General features: G+C 40.2%; 1 protein-coding gene across 1 annotated transcript in view; it reads left to right on the top strand.

The window, feature by feature from the left end:
• cfap61 (cilia and flagella associated protein 61) overlaps positions 1-16,014 on the top strand; it is a 42,021-nt gene that overhangs the window by 1,136 nt on the left and 24,871 nt on the right. The window contains 14 exon segments of the mRNA XM_029425429.1: positions 53-203; positions 413-489; positions 744-811; positions 905-1,025; positions 2,809-2,941; positions 4,373-4,564; positions 4,722-4,816; positions 5,385-5,424; positions 5,660-5,796; positions 6,287-6,413; positions 7,129-7,179; positions 7,181-7,207; positions 7,449-7,655; positions 9,618-9,746. Of these exon segments, the coding sequence (XP_029281289.1) occupies positions 53-203; positions 413-489; positions 744-811; positions 905-1,025; positions 2,809-2,941; positions 4,373-4,564; positions 4,722-4,816; positions 5,385-5,424; positions 5,660-5,796; positions 6,287-6,413; positions 7,129-7,179; positions 7,181-7,207; positions 7,449-7,655; positions 9,618-9,746 (1,555 nt within the window).

Consider the following 16,014-nt stretch of genomic DNA (forward strand, 5'->3'; position numbering starts at 1 on the left):
AATGTGTCAATAACTGGTGCTTGTTTCCTCTCTGCTCTCCTGGACCCTCCAGAGAGAAAGCCAATCTGGCCGTGACTGTGGCCAATGAGAAGGGAGACATTGTGGCTCACGCTTCCTTCTTCGATCACCCTGTTGGAGACTTGGTGGATCAGACTCTTTGGGAACCTTTCCTGCAAAAACACTTCAGCGCTAAAAAATGCACAGTGTGTATCATTCATGAAGTGTTTTAAAGATTGATGCTGTCTATGTGTCGTTTTTAATTGTACAGGATCACATGAATATTTGAGCCAACAGAACTAATGTTCTCATACTAAGAGTTTTTCACTATTTGATGTTTGAAGTAAATCTGCTCCTTAGATGCAGTGAACTGACATCTGTAGAGATAACTGGCTAACTGTTCTTCCCTCCACAGCCTGTGAACACACTCTTCCTCCACTTCTTCGTGGCACAGCCAGATTTCACAACAGCAAGTGTAAAAGAAATAATGAGGTATGAAAACATAAGGATATATGTCTTCTTGTCTTTGAAGTGGAGTAAAACTGTATAGTGTATTTCGTGTGTTGATTACAGACAGCTGGACTGAACATGACGCTGTCAGGGTTCAACTCACAGACAAATGACATTAACGTTAAAAGCTGTAGTTACTCTAATGTGCTTTGGTTAGAGGACCCCCGTAATGTAGATTCATGGAGGTTAATGTCTGCCAGATTATAATCCCCTTGTTGCTCTGCTTCTTTTTACAGGGCTGTCTTTAACGCCATCGCAGAGCTTGAATACATCTGCCTGGTCAGCCCGAACGTTGGTGTTTTAGGTGACGAGCGGCTTCAAATGAACTGTTAAGTTTATCAATTATTCAAACGTTAACTTTGAAGAGACCGAGTCTTGTGATTTTCTGTTTGTCCAGAGCCGGCGCTGGATGAGATGTTTAAGCCGCTGCAGCGCCTCACTGTCCCCGGGCCTCAGTGTTTAGCATTCATCTGCCACAGACGGGAGCACTGCCCCAAGCTTCACATCCGCCCTGCCAGGTGAGTCAGCTGAGTCCTCCACACTAACAACTCAAACACTTAAAGTTCATATAGTGCAGTGAACAGGCTGTGGAGATCAAGGTGCTGGACTCGCATGTCAACATTTGCCTCCATCTTTAGTTCTTCATGAGCTGAGTCAGTTATTGTTCCCACATTTCCTTAGAAGCACATAATAATAATAATAATAATAATAATAATAATAATAATAATAATAATAATAATAATAATAATAATAATAATAGTAATAATAATAATAGTAATAATAGTAATAATAATAATGATAATAATAAAAATAATAATAATAGTAATAATAATAATAATAATAGTAATAATAATAGTAATAATAATAATAGTAATAGTAATAATAATAATAGTAATAATAGTAATAATAATAATAATGATAATAATAAAAATAATAATAATAGTAATAATAATAATAATAATAGTAATATAATAATAATAGTAATAATAATAGTAATAATAATAATAATAATAATAATAGTAATAATAGTAATAATAATAATAGTAATAATAATAGTAATAACAATAATAATAATAATAGTAATAATAGTAGTAATAATAATAATACTAGTAATAATAGTAATAATAGTAATAATAATAGTAATAATAGTAATAATAGTAATAATAATAATAGTAATAATAGTAATAATAATAGTAATAGTAATAATAATAATAGATAATAGTAATAATAATAATAGTAATAATAGTAATAATAGGGATAATAATAATAATAATAATAATAGTAATAATAGTAATAATAATAATAGTAATAGTAATAATAATAATAATAATAGATAGATAATAGTAATAATAATAATAGTAATAATAGTAATAATAGTAATAATAATAACAATAGTAATAATAGTAATAATAGTAATAATAGTAATAATAATAATAATAATAATAATAGTAATAATAATAGTAATAGTAATAATAATAATATCCATCCATCCATCGTCTACCGCTTATCCGGGGATCGGGTCGCGGGGGCAGCAGCTCCAGTAAGGAACCCCAATCTTCCCTTCTCCGGGCCACATCCTCCAGCTCCGACTGGGGGATCCTGAGGCGTTCCCAGTGAGGAGATATAATCTCTCCACCGAGTCCTGGGTCTTCCCCGGGGTCTCCTCCCAGCTGGACGTGCCTGGAACACCTCCCTAGGGAGGCGCCCAGGTGGCATCCTTACTAGATGCCCGAACCACCTCAACTGGCTCCTTTCAACATAGTAATAATAATAGATAATAGTAATAATAATAATAGTAATAATAGTAATAATAGTAATAATAGTAATAATAGTAATAATAATAATTATAATAATAATAGATAATAGTAATAATAGTAATAATAGTAAAAATAATAATAATCATAATAATAATAATAGATAATAGTAATAATAATAATAGTAATAATAATAATAATAATAATAATAATAATAATAATAATAGATAATAGTGTATTTGTCAGCAGAATTCAATGGAAGTGGAGCTGTTGTGCTGTAACTGTAAAGTTTAAAGCTGCAGCAGTGGATTCTTTTGGACACTTGGGGGCAGAAGAACTCTCCAGCAGGTTGATAAATGTGCCGGAGAACCAAACATTTGATCTAAAAGAGGCCAAAAGGTTTTGAGGAGCTGCTGAGTTACTCATAATTATTAGCTGAACAGTATCAATAAGCCTTTTCCTGTTGCAGACAGTAATTAGATTCATTGTAATACAAACAATACGGATCGGTGCTTAAAGAAGTCGACTCCTCTTGTGTACTTCACAGGGTTGAAGATCACGATGACGTAATGAAGATATTTGAAGAGCAGACAAAGATTCTGTCGGTCATCGACCGGCCGTACTTCCTGGTGGACGTCTCTGAGTCTCAGAACGAGGAAGATCGCACGTCTGTTTGTGAGGTTTGTTCCTCACTAAACACACACAACTTTTCTTTGCTGTTGTTTTTATTTCAGGTTAATGTTTTATTTATTTATTGAAATGTTTTGAACATGTTCTGCTCTCCACACCAGACTCTATATTCTTTATATATTATATTTATAAGGAAACCAGACTGAACTTGCATTTGAGATGAAATCTCAGTTTTATATAGTGTAGAAATATTTCCAGGGTTGATTTAGAAAAGTTCTCCTGATTATCTCCAGCACAGAGTTTGTCTTTTTAATTTATCTCTGAAATGTGCGCGTGGAATTGAAATGAACCGTCAACCACGACACCTTCACCTTCATCCTCTTCCTCTTCCACTTGCTGCACCGCTAATCCTCCAGCAGAATAATTAACATTGAAACCATTAACTGCAGCTCTCCCTCCTGTGTTACGATGTTATGCGAGTTATGTGATTTAATTTCTGGTACATAATCTAACAGCAGCTCGCTGATGATGCTTTGACTGATTGTCAGAAGCCCTGCTGGGGTGCGCTCCCTGGGGATCTGGGACGCCACAGATCTTCTCTCCCCTCCCCGCCAGTCGGGCTGACATATGTTCATGGCAGCATATGGCAGATACGAGCTGATACTTGGCCAAGACATGCTCTCACTGAACATATTGTGTCCAGACATCTGAAGCATTTTGGGCTTTTTGTCTGAATATGTTGAGCACTCGGAGAACAAACAGTGAAGCATTGCCCCCGAGGGTCGGGCTGCTCTCTGCTCGATGCCTCAACCCTCACGAATATTCCTTTAAATATTCAGAAGGGTTGTTTTCTGATCTTGCTGGATGATCTTTTAGAGACACAGAATTAATAGCTGTTCGTAAACCCAAATTCAAATCATGACAAAGATTTATTAATTTATTAATCCCATTCTAAAACAGTATTTATAATCTGTAACATGTAATACGATGTTGAGGAATGTTTTATTACATGGACATTAAAGTGAGAGTGCTCCGTCAAATATGTTTTCCAAAGTCAATAATGAACTTTGCACCTCAGTTTTTATAATAGTAGTAAATAATAATAATAATAATAATAATAATAATAATAATTATAGTGTTTCACAATAAGAAAAAATGCAATAAAACAATAATAATAATAATAATAAAATACGATATAAATAAATACATTTAAATGAACTACTTAAATGTTTTTCCCCAACTAAACCCAAAACATTGAACAGGATTGTTATTCTAACAATATGTTTCTACACTTCAGATCACACGTGAGACTCTTTCTCTTGTAACGACCAGGTTCTTCTTCTGCTGTTTAAACGTGTGCAGGAGGGAACAGCTACCACAGTGTTACGTGTTGAACACCTCTAACTGTTTAAGGCTGCCGGGTTATAGATATGTTATAGTGAAATATTAATATTACTCTGTGTAAATATGTGTGTTCTCAGAGTGACGGAGTCGTCGTCGGCTTCATCAGTCTCACTTCTGTTGTGGATTTGAAACGTCTGCACGACAGCTTTGAGTTGAGTGAGTTTGATGGTTTCTACAAACTGCAGCAAATGAAACCCGATGTACCTGCCGCTCAGTCCGACTCGAGGGGAGAAGAACCCAGAACAACCCACGCCGACAAATCACCGCAGGTGAATCACAATAACTGCTGCAAACTCCGTCTCGCTGCTGTAGGTCGGATACAAAACAGAAATGATGAAGCTTACAAGTAGTAGACAACACTGTCTCCCAACACAGCATCGTCTGCATCGTCTTTATCTTCCACTTGTTTGTTGTTATCGTCATCAGGAGGAGACGCAGCCCACCGCAGCACCATGTTCCTCAAAGAGATCCAACGCCGTCTGTATTCAGTTCTTCGTTATTGAGAAGAATTATGAAACGAGGTAAAGTGGAGATACAGTCTGTGTGATGACGTGTGCCCTTTAAAGCTCATCGGACGCTTTGAAACCTTCCAATGTGAACTGTAATCATGTGTTTAATGTTTGCTGTGTAAGCGGAGGAAAGGACACAGCACCATGCAGCTTCCATTATATTCCTGTAGTTCATAGACGCCTAATAACAGATACAACAAATGAACTACATTATAAAAAGTGTTCCATAATTGAAAGTTGACGGCACTGATGGCAGCCGTCCGCAGTGACATCAGTCATGTGCTGTGTTAAAGCAGGCCGTGTGGCTGTTAGTTGGCTCCTGCTGAGCTGCTCTCACTGCCGCCGCACCTCCCAGCTGTTACTGAATATGGAGTGGAGTGGCTTCCTGCCGAGAGTGAGCATGTTATTAATGAGAGCTGCGCTTATAGTGACAGCGTGACAGAGTTGAAGGCGAGAAGTTGAGCTGGAAGCAGCGGGCAGACTGCTGGGCCAGTTGTTCACAGTGATCAGCAGCTCGGTTCTGAAGCTGGCACTCGCACATATCTTCACTTAACTTCCCCTTATTCTTCTTCTCTTCCAGATCACTGGACTTTATTCCACATATATTCAAACTTTTCCCTGTAAGTATCATCTCTGCATGACTGGTGCAGAACACAAGTCTTTGTTTACCAGCTCCATAAACAGACGATACTCATGTGGAGTTATCTGGATTGGTAATATGTGCAGGAAGTATGAAGGTGCAGAAATGATTCCTTTACACGTCAGGCAGATTTTAAAGCCACAGAATAGACGTGACGTTGATTTCCAGGAAGTCTGTCTGTTGGTTTTAGTTGTCCTTGTTTGTGTGTGTGTCAGGACGTGGACTTCTGCCTCATCACCGTCCCGACGCTGTCCCCAGAGTTCCTGTTGCTGCAGAGCTTCCTCAGGGTGCCCCCCCGCGCCACCAGCTCGCTGCCCCGTGAACTCTACGTGTTCCCCCGCGCCGGCCTCAGGTGGGTCATCCTATTGGTTCTTACAGGCTGCATCAGTATGTCAGGTCAGTGTTGCTGTCTTATGGCTGCCAGGATGTGTACAACTTTGATATTGTTAGTGGTCCCCACACATGTTATGGCTCCAACTGTCAACATGTAAGATCTGCCTGAATGTATACTACAAACATAAAAAAAGATCTAACCTCATCATCAGAGTGTGAAGAGGTCACAGTGTCGACGTTAAACACGTCTGTGTGTCAGATATCTCCTGAAGTTAGCATGCTAACAGCTAGCTGCGCTGCGTCCAGGCTGTAATACCACGTGTTCCTCTAGAGGTGATAGTGAGTCAGTGCAGCTGCTCAGGACAGAGAGAAGAAGAACAGCTTGATAGTTTGTTCTGATTAAATGTAAAGTGGCAGAACACAATATAAAGACACTATAGATGCTATAATACTCTGAAACTGACCAGTGTTCCTCTCAGGTTGTGCTCATGCTGTGCTTGTTCTTGCAGGAGTGTGCAGGTGAGGCCGGCGCTGGCTGCAGACCGGCTGGCGGTCTCTGACCTGGTGAAGGGTCTGAGACTCAGTGAGTCTCTGCTGCAGGACCTGGACTGCTTCTATGAGACGCGCAGAGACCCGGTCAGTCTAAACACAGTGACCCGGGGTTTCAGCCGCTCTATGCATGTGAATGTTTGAATGTTCTTCAGACTGCAAGTGTAATGCTGAAATATCATCATATATCAATCCCCCAGAATGTGTAAGTTGCTAGATTGATATGAATGCATCTACATGCAGAAGCTGTGACTTCAGGGTGAAACTCAACCTTCTCTTATATATATAATATATCTGCGTATTTACTTTTTATGCTTTTTACTTGTTTGCCAATGTTTTTTCTTTATTTGTGGAACAACTGGAACTCTCACGCTAACGTAGCTACGCTAAGTGTGCACAACATTGTATTCAGTATTAAACCATCTGGTCTGTAACATTGTGTTTGGAAACCATAAACAGTAAATGGAGAAAACATATCAAGGTTGAAATTCTAACTGGCTCAACCTTAACTTTTAAAATGACATGATGATTGTTTTGGACGATGTCGTGTGACTCGAGCTGGCGATGATTGTCTTGGAATAACGAGGAATATCGCACGCGTGCCAGGAAACAGATTGGTGAGAATTCAGCTGAGCGGGTTTTCCTCTCTGACTGACACCCCAGCTGTCACCGCCGCAGCTCCAGCACCGATAATTACTTCTGCAGCCGCTTCATGTGTATTTATGGCACTGGGCTGATACGCGAAGGTGCAGAGTCAATGCAACACACACATTTACATATACCGTGTTCTGCTCTCACACAGGGCGGCGTGCCGCTGCAGGCCTTCGTGGCCGAGGTGCACGCTCAGGTCGTGGGGGGTACTGATCATCAGAGACGAGCAGGTGGGTGCAGTTACTCCCTCACGTGAAACTGCAAGTATCAGGTTTGCTGCATGTTGTCTGTCAGGATCAATAAGTGCTGAACTCGTTGAGATTCACTTTAAAGTAGATCACATGAAGAGTATCTGGAAACATACGATAATAATATTAAAGCTTTGTGTGCTCAGCATGTACTGCACGATGTTACAGAAATATCTTTATGCAAGTTTATCAACATCTTCATTATTTCTTCTGTCTTTGTTAGGACATCAAATACATTTGTTCCCACTACAACATCGAGAACTTCATCTACTTCAGCCATCACCGCTCCGAGGAGCACGCTCAGATACGCCACTTTGTCCTCAAACCCTCCTTCCAGCACTTCAGCAAACACTTGTTTAAGGAGCTCCTCCGGCTGGCGCACAAGTCCTGCCTGTTCCACAGAGTGTACCCTCCCAATCACAGCCGGGAGGTGGGTGCACAGGGACCCTCGGGCCCTCACTGGCCCCTCGTCTCTGGGACCCTTCCAGCCTCCGTGCACGTCTGCTCAGATACACATTGTCATTAGCGTAATGACCCTCAGTTCATACACTGCAAGAAATATCCTTCATGAACATTCATTTCACCTCGCATGCAGTGATGATGAATGAAACTTCACTTTTAACAAGTTAACACAGATTACACGAATATAAACTATAAGTCGACTCACTAACGTGCACGATCAATTTCACATCTTCTGTAAAGCTTCGCTTCTAAATCAGTGTGTAGCTCTGAATAGTAGCTAGAGCTTTACAAACGGGTCAAATGTTTGTCCTTCAAAGTCAAATACCACGAAATTATATATAATACATTATATATAATGTATTATTATTATTATTATTATTAATACATTATATATAATGTATTATTATTAACACTATTATATTATATTATATATAATACATTATATATAATGTATTATTATTATTATTATTAATACATTATATATAATGTATTATTATTAACACTATTTATATTATATTATCTATCTAAATACAGTATATATATGTATTATTATTATTATTATTAATACATTATATATAATGTATTATTATTAACACTATTATATTATATTATATATAATACATTATATATAATTATATTATTATAATGTATTATATAGAATGTATTATTATTAACACTATTATATTATAATTCTCTCTGTACTTCTAATATCTTATCATATACAGTGTTTCTAATAACATATATAATCTATCTCATAAGACAATTATATATAATGTATTATTATTAACTAACTATTATATTATATTATATATAATGTATAATGTATTATATATAATACATTATATATAATGTATTATTATTAACACTATTATATTATAATATATATAATACATTATATATATTATATTATTATAATGTATTATATATAATACATTATAATAATATAATTATATATAATGTATTATTATTAACACTATTATATTATATATAATACATTATATATAATGTATTATATATAATGTATTATTATTAACACTATTACATTATATATAATACATTATATATAATGTATTATTAACACTATTATATTATATATAATACATTATATATATTATATTGTTATTAACACTATTATATTATTATAATGTATTATATATATATATAGTTTTTAAAATGGTGTGAAAACAACAATACCAATGCTCAAAGCTGATTGGCTGTAGTTTGTGAGATGATGCACCTGATATACACCTGTGTTTGATAATACTTTTTTCCTTTTGTGAAACACCAGAACTTCATTATTCTTGATTATTTGTGCGACACAATTTCTGTTTCCTCTCAATTACGGAGATTTCCTGCGTTTCATATCATATTAAACATGAATATCTTTCAGTTGATTAATGTAGAAACTAATCAGCAGATGAATCCATCATGAAAACAATCATAAGTTGCAACCCGACTGTTCTGTAGCTGTTCGGGCCGACGAGACAGATGGACTTGTTCATGTACAATAGTTTTGAGCAGGTAGTTTCTTGCAGTGCGGCCCTCAGCAGGCTGCTGTCCCCGGGGTCGGGGCAGCAGGTGCCGGCAGTGCTGCCAGCTCCACCTCTCCACACCATAATAAGACCTTTCCTCGACATGTAGAGGCCTCCACTTCCTCTGCTAATTACCTTCCACAAACATGCACCAGATTGGGAGATGATGATGTGCAAATAGAATAATGTCAGAAGATAAGCAGAGAATGATCTGTGTGCAGCGCCGGGTGATGCAGCTCATATCAGTGGTGGAAATCTTGCATCACCCAACCTGTTCACCTGAGCTCATTATCACTTCCCGTTGCCTCCCGGGCCCCCACACTGCTGCGGTTTCACCTCCGAGGGGGATTCTGTCTTTCAGAGCTCTCTGACATTGTGCCCTCTTCTTCTGCACCCAGAATTCCTGCGTCCACCATCTGGATTCTGTCCTCAACTGTGCGGTTCCTGTCCGACCACGACGCCAGATCATCTACCCGCTGGAGGAGCTTGGCATCAACGGGCCTTCCAGGCAGATCACCGAGGAGCAGGTGGGCACAGCAGCAGCTGGCTGACAGGGAAGCAGCCTGCCAGGGAATGTAGATTAGCTGAAGGCTGCGGACAGAGGCAGCAGGGCGTTAATGTGACCACTAGGCGGCGCTGTTTCAGAAGGGAAGAGAGCGACTGATGATATGCTTCAGGGAAACAGACGGGTAGAAAACACAACATGATGGAATGATCAACAACTGTTACATTTAAAGTCACACAGTAACAGACATGGTACTGAAGTTCTGTGTTACACTTAAACATCTTACCTGTAGAAAAGAGTTTGCTCATTTTATTTAAAACACATCTTTATTTCCTTACGAGCAGATTACGTACGTACATACGTCACAGATTGTCCTGTAGGTCAACTCACTTATATTTGATATCTATGAAGACGTTTGGATCGCAACTATAATTTAAAGTAATATACTTGGAACGAAGCAAAGTATTTGTAAGAAGTTCTTACTTCTGCTGAAAGCTAAACTTGAACTGTTGCATCTTTAGAAATATAATAGATAGTTCAAGCAGTAAAATAGGTCAAAGTGCTCAAAAGACTTGTTGTGTTAAATTAGGCGTAAGCACTAAAAGTAAAAGCACTGAAAGGAGATGAAGTGTCAGTTGAAGTGTAAAACACACTTAAAGAGGCTTCAAACGAATACAACAGGAAGAGAAGAGAGTAATGGGCCGTGTGGCGGGTTGAAGAATCTTTTAGACTCTGTTTGATTTGTTGCTTGTTTCTTCACCTTCTCTGTCCTCATAAAGATCCAACATAACATGCAAGATCCTAAATGTAGAGAAACTGCAACATGTATGTGAGAAATGTACAAAAGAACATCTGAAAAACTATGTAGCTTTAAACCACTGATAGTTATTCTTTTTTATTTTATTATTATTTTAATATATATTATTATTATTTTAATTATTATTATTATTCTTTTATATATATTATTATTTATTTAATTATTATTATTATTTTATATATATATATATATATATATATATATATATATATATATATATATTTCTTTTTTCTTTTTGTTTTTCTTCTTAATGAATTACATTATTACACATTCTTCACTGTAAACTGTAATGAGATGTTTGTCATAGAGTTTTGAGCTTTATAGGATCTACAGGCAGACAGATAATATTAATATATATAATATTCATAGCTATGTTTCCATCAGTGTGTAATCACTTTGAGAGGGAGGGGTGAGCGGAGCCACTAAACCCGACACACCTCTCCGTTAACAACTAGTTTGTTTGTCACTATTGACGCACCATTTTAATATTCTAATATAATTATAATAATCCCTGATAATAATGCTAAATTGTGAACAACTAATCCATGTTGAATATAAACAAATATAAATAGAGAAGCAGAGCACCTAGCTTACGCAGTAACCCTCGTCTGTCCGTATCCCTCACGCAACATCTCCTTTATTCATACTCTCTAATATCACCTTTGATCTGTTTTCAGATTCAGATTTTATTGTTTAATATTCAGATACATTTTTAAAATATGAATATTACCTATATTATAACCACATAACAACAAACACACAGCTGGTCTCAGCATCATCGCAGAACAACTTCTGTCTTTGGTATAAAAGCTAAGAATCTGCTAAAAGAATGAACGCGTCTGTGAATGATGCCGACGGCAGCTCTTCTGTTTGAATCCTACCCGAGTGCTGTGTTCTGCTCTTAAATCTTCCCCCCCGCTCTTAATGTGGCTGTGATTTATTTTAATGTCCTATACTTCAAATATTTACCACATGTCCAGCAGCTCTCTTTAGACCCGAGGCGTCATCGCGTACACCCACATGTTCATTTCACTCCATCAAACCCAGAACGCCCCCTTCGCCTCGGCAACGCAGCAGTCACCATCTCCAGGCTGCCGTGCAGATAAGAGCTTCTGCCTCCTGATGTCGGCCTCGGGATGATTAATCAAATTTAAAGCACCTGTTCCCTCTCTGTCAATACAGGATCGTATTACAGAGTCTTTGTGTGCAGGGAAGGTGAGGCTTCTCCAGCTCCGTAAGAGCTGCTGCACCTGCTCCACCTGCTCCACCGCACATGCAGATGAGACCGCAGCTTTGTTCATCTGATGACCTCATCTGCTTAATTCCTGCAGTATTCAGATGGATGCATGGAGGCAAATAACTAATACTGAGTTTTTACATATAAAGTGATGCTCATTTTCAATAAATGTCAACGTGCAGCGTCTACATGACACTCAGCTTAGAAGTGATCGTTCATCTGATACGTTTTGTAAATATTAAGTGTTTTAATGGATGACTTGTGTAGGAGGTAATAACCAGCAACATTTAATATAAACATATCTTTATCTCCGCTGGTCAGCTGTTACCCAGCAGTGCAGCGTCTTCTCCTTCAGGCTGCTCACCACAGCTCACCTGTTTCCATCTCTCCTCTACAGCTCACCTGTTTCCATCTCTCCTCTGCAGCTCACCTGTTTCCATCTCTCCTCTGCAGCTCACCTGTTTCCATCTCTCCTCTTCTCCTCTACAGCTCACCTGTTTCCATATCTCCTCTGCAGCTCACCTGTTTCCATATCTCCTCTTCTCCTCTACAGCTCACCTGTTTCCATATCTCCTCTGCAGCTCATCTGTTTCCATATCTCCTCTGCAGCTCACCTGTTTCCATCTCTCCTCTACAGCTCACCTGTTTCCATCTCTCCTCTGCAGCTCACCTGTTTCCATCTCTCCTCTTCTCCTCTGCAGCTCACCTGTTTCCATCTCTCCTCTACAGCTCACCTGTTTCCATCTCTCCTCTTCTCCTCTGCAGCTCACCTGTTTCCATCTCTCCTCTACAGCTCACCTGTTTCCATCTCTCCTCTTCTCCTCTACAGCTCACCTGTTTCCATCTCTCCTCTGCAGCTCACCTGTTTCCATCTCTCCTCTTCTCCTCTACAGCTCACCTGTTTCCATCTCTCCTCTACAGCTCACCTGTTTCCATCTCTCCTCTACAGCTCACCTGTTTCCATCTCTCCTCTCCAGCTCACCTGTTTCCTCTTCTCCTCTACAGCTCACCTGTTTCCATCTCTCCTCTACAGCTCACCTGTTTCCATCTCTCCTCTGCAGCTCACCTGTTTCCTCTTCTCCTCTACAGCTCACCTGTTTCCATCTCACCTCTACAGCTCACCTGTTTCCATCTCTCCTCTTCTCCTCTACAGCTCACCTGTTTCCATCTCTCCTCTACAGCTCACCTGTTTCCATCTCTCCTCTGCAGCTCACCTGTTTCCATCTCTCCTCTTCTCCTCTACAGCTCACCTGTTTCCATCTCTCCTCTGCAGCTCACCTGTTTCCATCTCTCCTCTTCTCCTCTACAGCTCACCTGTTTCCATCTCTCCTCTTCTCCTCTCCAGCTCACCTGTTTCCATCTCTCCTCTACAGCTCACCTGTTTCCATCTCTCCTCTCCAGCTCACCTGTTTCCATCTCTCCTCTTCTCCTCTACAGCTCACCTGTTTCCATCTCTCTACAGCTCACCTGTTTCCATCTCTCCTCTTCTCCTCTACAGCTCACCTGTTTCCATCTCTCCTCTACAGCTCACCTGTTTCCATCTCTCCTCTTCTCCTCTACAGCTCACCTGTTTCCTCTTCTCCTCTACAGCTCACCTGTTTCCATCTCTCCTCTACAGCTCACCTGTTTCCATCTCTCCTCTGCAGCTCACCTGTTTCCTCTTCTCCTCTACAGCTCACCTGTTTCCATCTCACCTCTACAGCTCACCTGTTTCCATCTCTCCTCTGCAGCTCACCTGTTTCCTCTTCTCCTCTACAGCTCACCTGTTTCCATCTCTCCTCTGCAGCTCACCTGTTTCCTCTTCTCCTCTACAGCTCACCTGTTTCCTCTTCTCCTCTACAGCTCACCTGTTTCCATCTCTCCTCTGCAGCTCACCTGTTTCCTCTTCTCCTCTACAGCTCACCTGTTTCCATCTCTCCTCTGCAGCTCACCTGTTTCCATCTCTCCTCTACAGCTCACCTGTTTCCATCTCTCCTCTGCAGCTCACCTGTTTCCATCTCTCCTCTTCTCCTCTACAGCTCACCTGTTTCCATCTCTCCTCTGCAGCTCACCTGTTTCCATCTCTCCTCTTCTCCTCTACAGCTCACCTGTTTCCATCTCTCCTCTTCTCCTCTACAGCTCACCTGTTTCCATCTCTCCTCTTCTCCTCTACAGCTCACCTGTTTCCATCTCTCCTCTTCTCCTCTCCAGCTCACCTGTTTCCATCTCTCCTCTACAGCTCACCTGTTTCCATCTCTCCTCTCCAGCTCACCTGTTTCCATCTCTCCTCTTCTCCTCTACAGCTCACCTGTTTCCATCTCTCCTCTCCAGCTCACCTGTTTCCATCTCTCCTCTTCTCCTCTACAGCTCACCTGTTTCCATCTCTCTACAGCTCACCTGTTTCCATCTCTCCTCTTCTCCTCTACAGCTCACCTGTTTCCATCTCTCCTCTACAGCTCACCTGTTTCCATCTCTCCTCTTCTCCTCTACAGCTCACCTGTTTCCTCTTCTCCTCTACAGCTCACCTGTTTCCATCTCTCCTCTACAGCTCACCTGTTTCCATCTCTCCTCTGCAGCTCACCTGTTTCCTCTTCTCCTCTACAGCTCACCTGTTTCCATCTCACCTCTACAGCTCACCTGTTTCCATCTCTCCTCTGCAGCTCACCTGTTTCCTCTTCTCCTCTACAGCTCACCTGTTTCCATCTCTCCTCTGCAGCTCACCTGTTTCCTCTTCTCCTCTACAGCTCACCTGTTTCCTCTTCTCCTCTACAGCTCACCTGTTTCCATCTCTCCTCTGCAGCTCACCTGTTTCCTCTTCTCCTCTACAGCTCACCCTGTTTCCATCTCACCTCTGCAGCTCACCTGTTTCCATCTCTCCTCTAACAGCTCACCTGTTTCCATCTCTCCTCTGCAGCTCACCTGTTTCCATCTCTCCTCTTCTCCTCTACAGCTCACCTGTTCCATCTCTCCTCTGCAGCTCACCTGTTTCCATCTCTCCTCTCCAGCTCACCTGTTTCCATCTCTCCTCTACAGCTCACCTGTTTCCATCTCTCCTCTTCTCCTCTACAGCTCACCTGTTTCCATCTCTCCTCTACAGCTCACCTGTTTCCATCTCTCCTCTACAGCTCACCTGTTTCCATCTCTCCTCTACAGAATATTTTATTGTTGCATTTGGGAATAAAATGTGCGCAATTTATCCAAAACTGAAGTAGAATCTTAGAGTGAGCTGCTGAATGTTTACACTTTATACAACGTTTTATTCTGTAGTTTCATCTTGTTGCACTAAAAGCAGAATTTCTAAGTTCTGTGATTTGATTTTTCATAGCAAGACGCTTCAGGGAGCCTGAACGTTCAACTCTTTCTAATGCAGTTATTCATCTCTGAATCCACCAGGACACTTTGTCCACCTGATGACAACAATGCATCAAACGTATTAAAGATAAAATAAAAACATTTGAATTCAAAACAATCTGAGTAATCGTGCTCTGAAGTATTTGTAGACACTAAAGTATGAGCTTTTTATTTGAGTTCAAAGTATTTGTAAGATATTGATGTTCTTAGTGTTGTGAAGCTCTTCTCTTCCTGCGACTGAAAGGCTACAACATGTCTCAGTGTGTGACAGATGTCGGGCGCACATGCCCTCATGGAAATTATTTGAATATTACACAAAGGTTAATTTCACCCTCGGGTTTCCCCCTTGTTTCGCTCGATGCTGTTTTCATCCAACAAGGTGCATTGTGGGGCCAATCTGCCTAATTACAGATGATGAAGGAGCCATTAGCTGCCTCGCCGTGCGAGGACCAGAGACGCTCGCTGATGGAGGGATCGGGAAATTAGAACACAGCGTTCTACTAATTCCTGTGGGACTCTTTTGTAATTATTGTGGAAAAGTGTTTCTCAACTGTCAGGTCGCACGTTTGATCCCTGAAGCTGCACTTACTGCAACTCTCATATATTTCTTTAACCTCTGATTGAAGAGCAAACACCAGATTATTACACCAACAGGGGCAGACGGTACAAACAAACATTTTAAAAACAGTGTGAGTACTACGTTGATTTCTTTGTTCACAGCTGGTGTTATCATCTGGTATTATAAGTGAAGACATGTCCAGCGGTCTTCTGAAGTCCACCTGGATACTTACGCTTGTTGATATTCAGCACGTTTCACTCGCCACAGATTCTGTGGGATGTGTAAGGTTTGTGCCTGAGAGCTGCGCGGCCTCCTCAGCGAGATGTTTCATTCATCATCCCGTGATA

Source organism: Cottoperca gobio, chromosome 24, assembly GCF_900634415.1.
Source record: "Cottoperca gobio chromosome 24, fCotGob3.1, whole genome shotgun sequence".
Taxonomy (NCBI): Eukaryota; Metazoa; Chordata; class Actinopteri; order Perciformes; family Bovichtidae; genus Cottoperca; species Cottoperca gobio.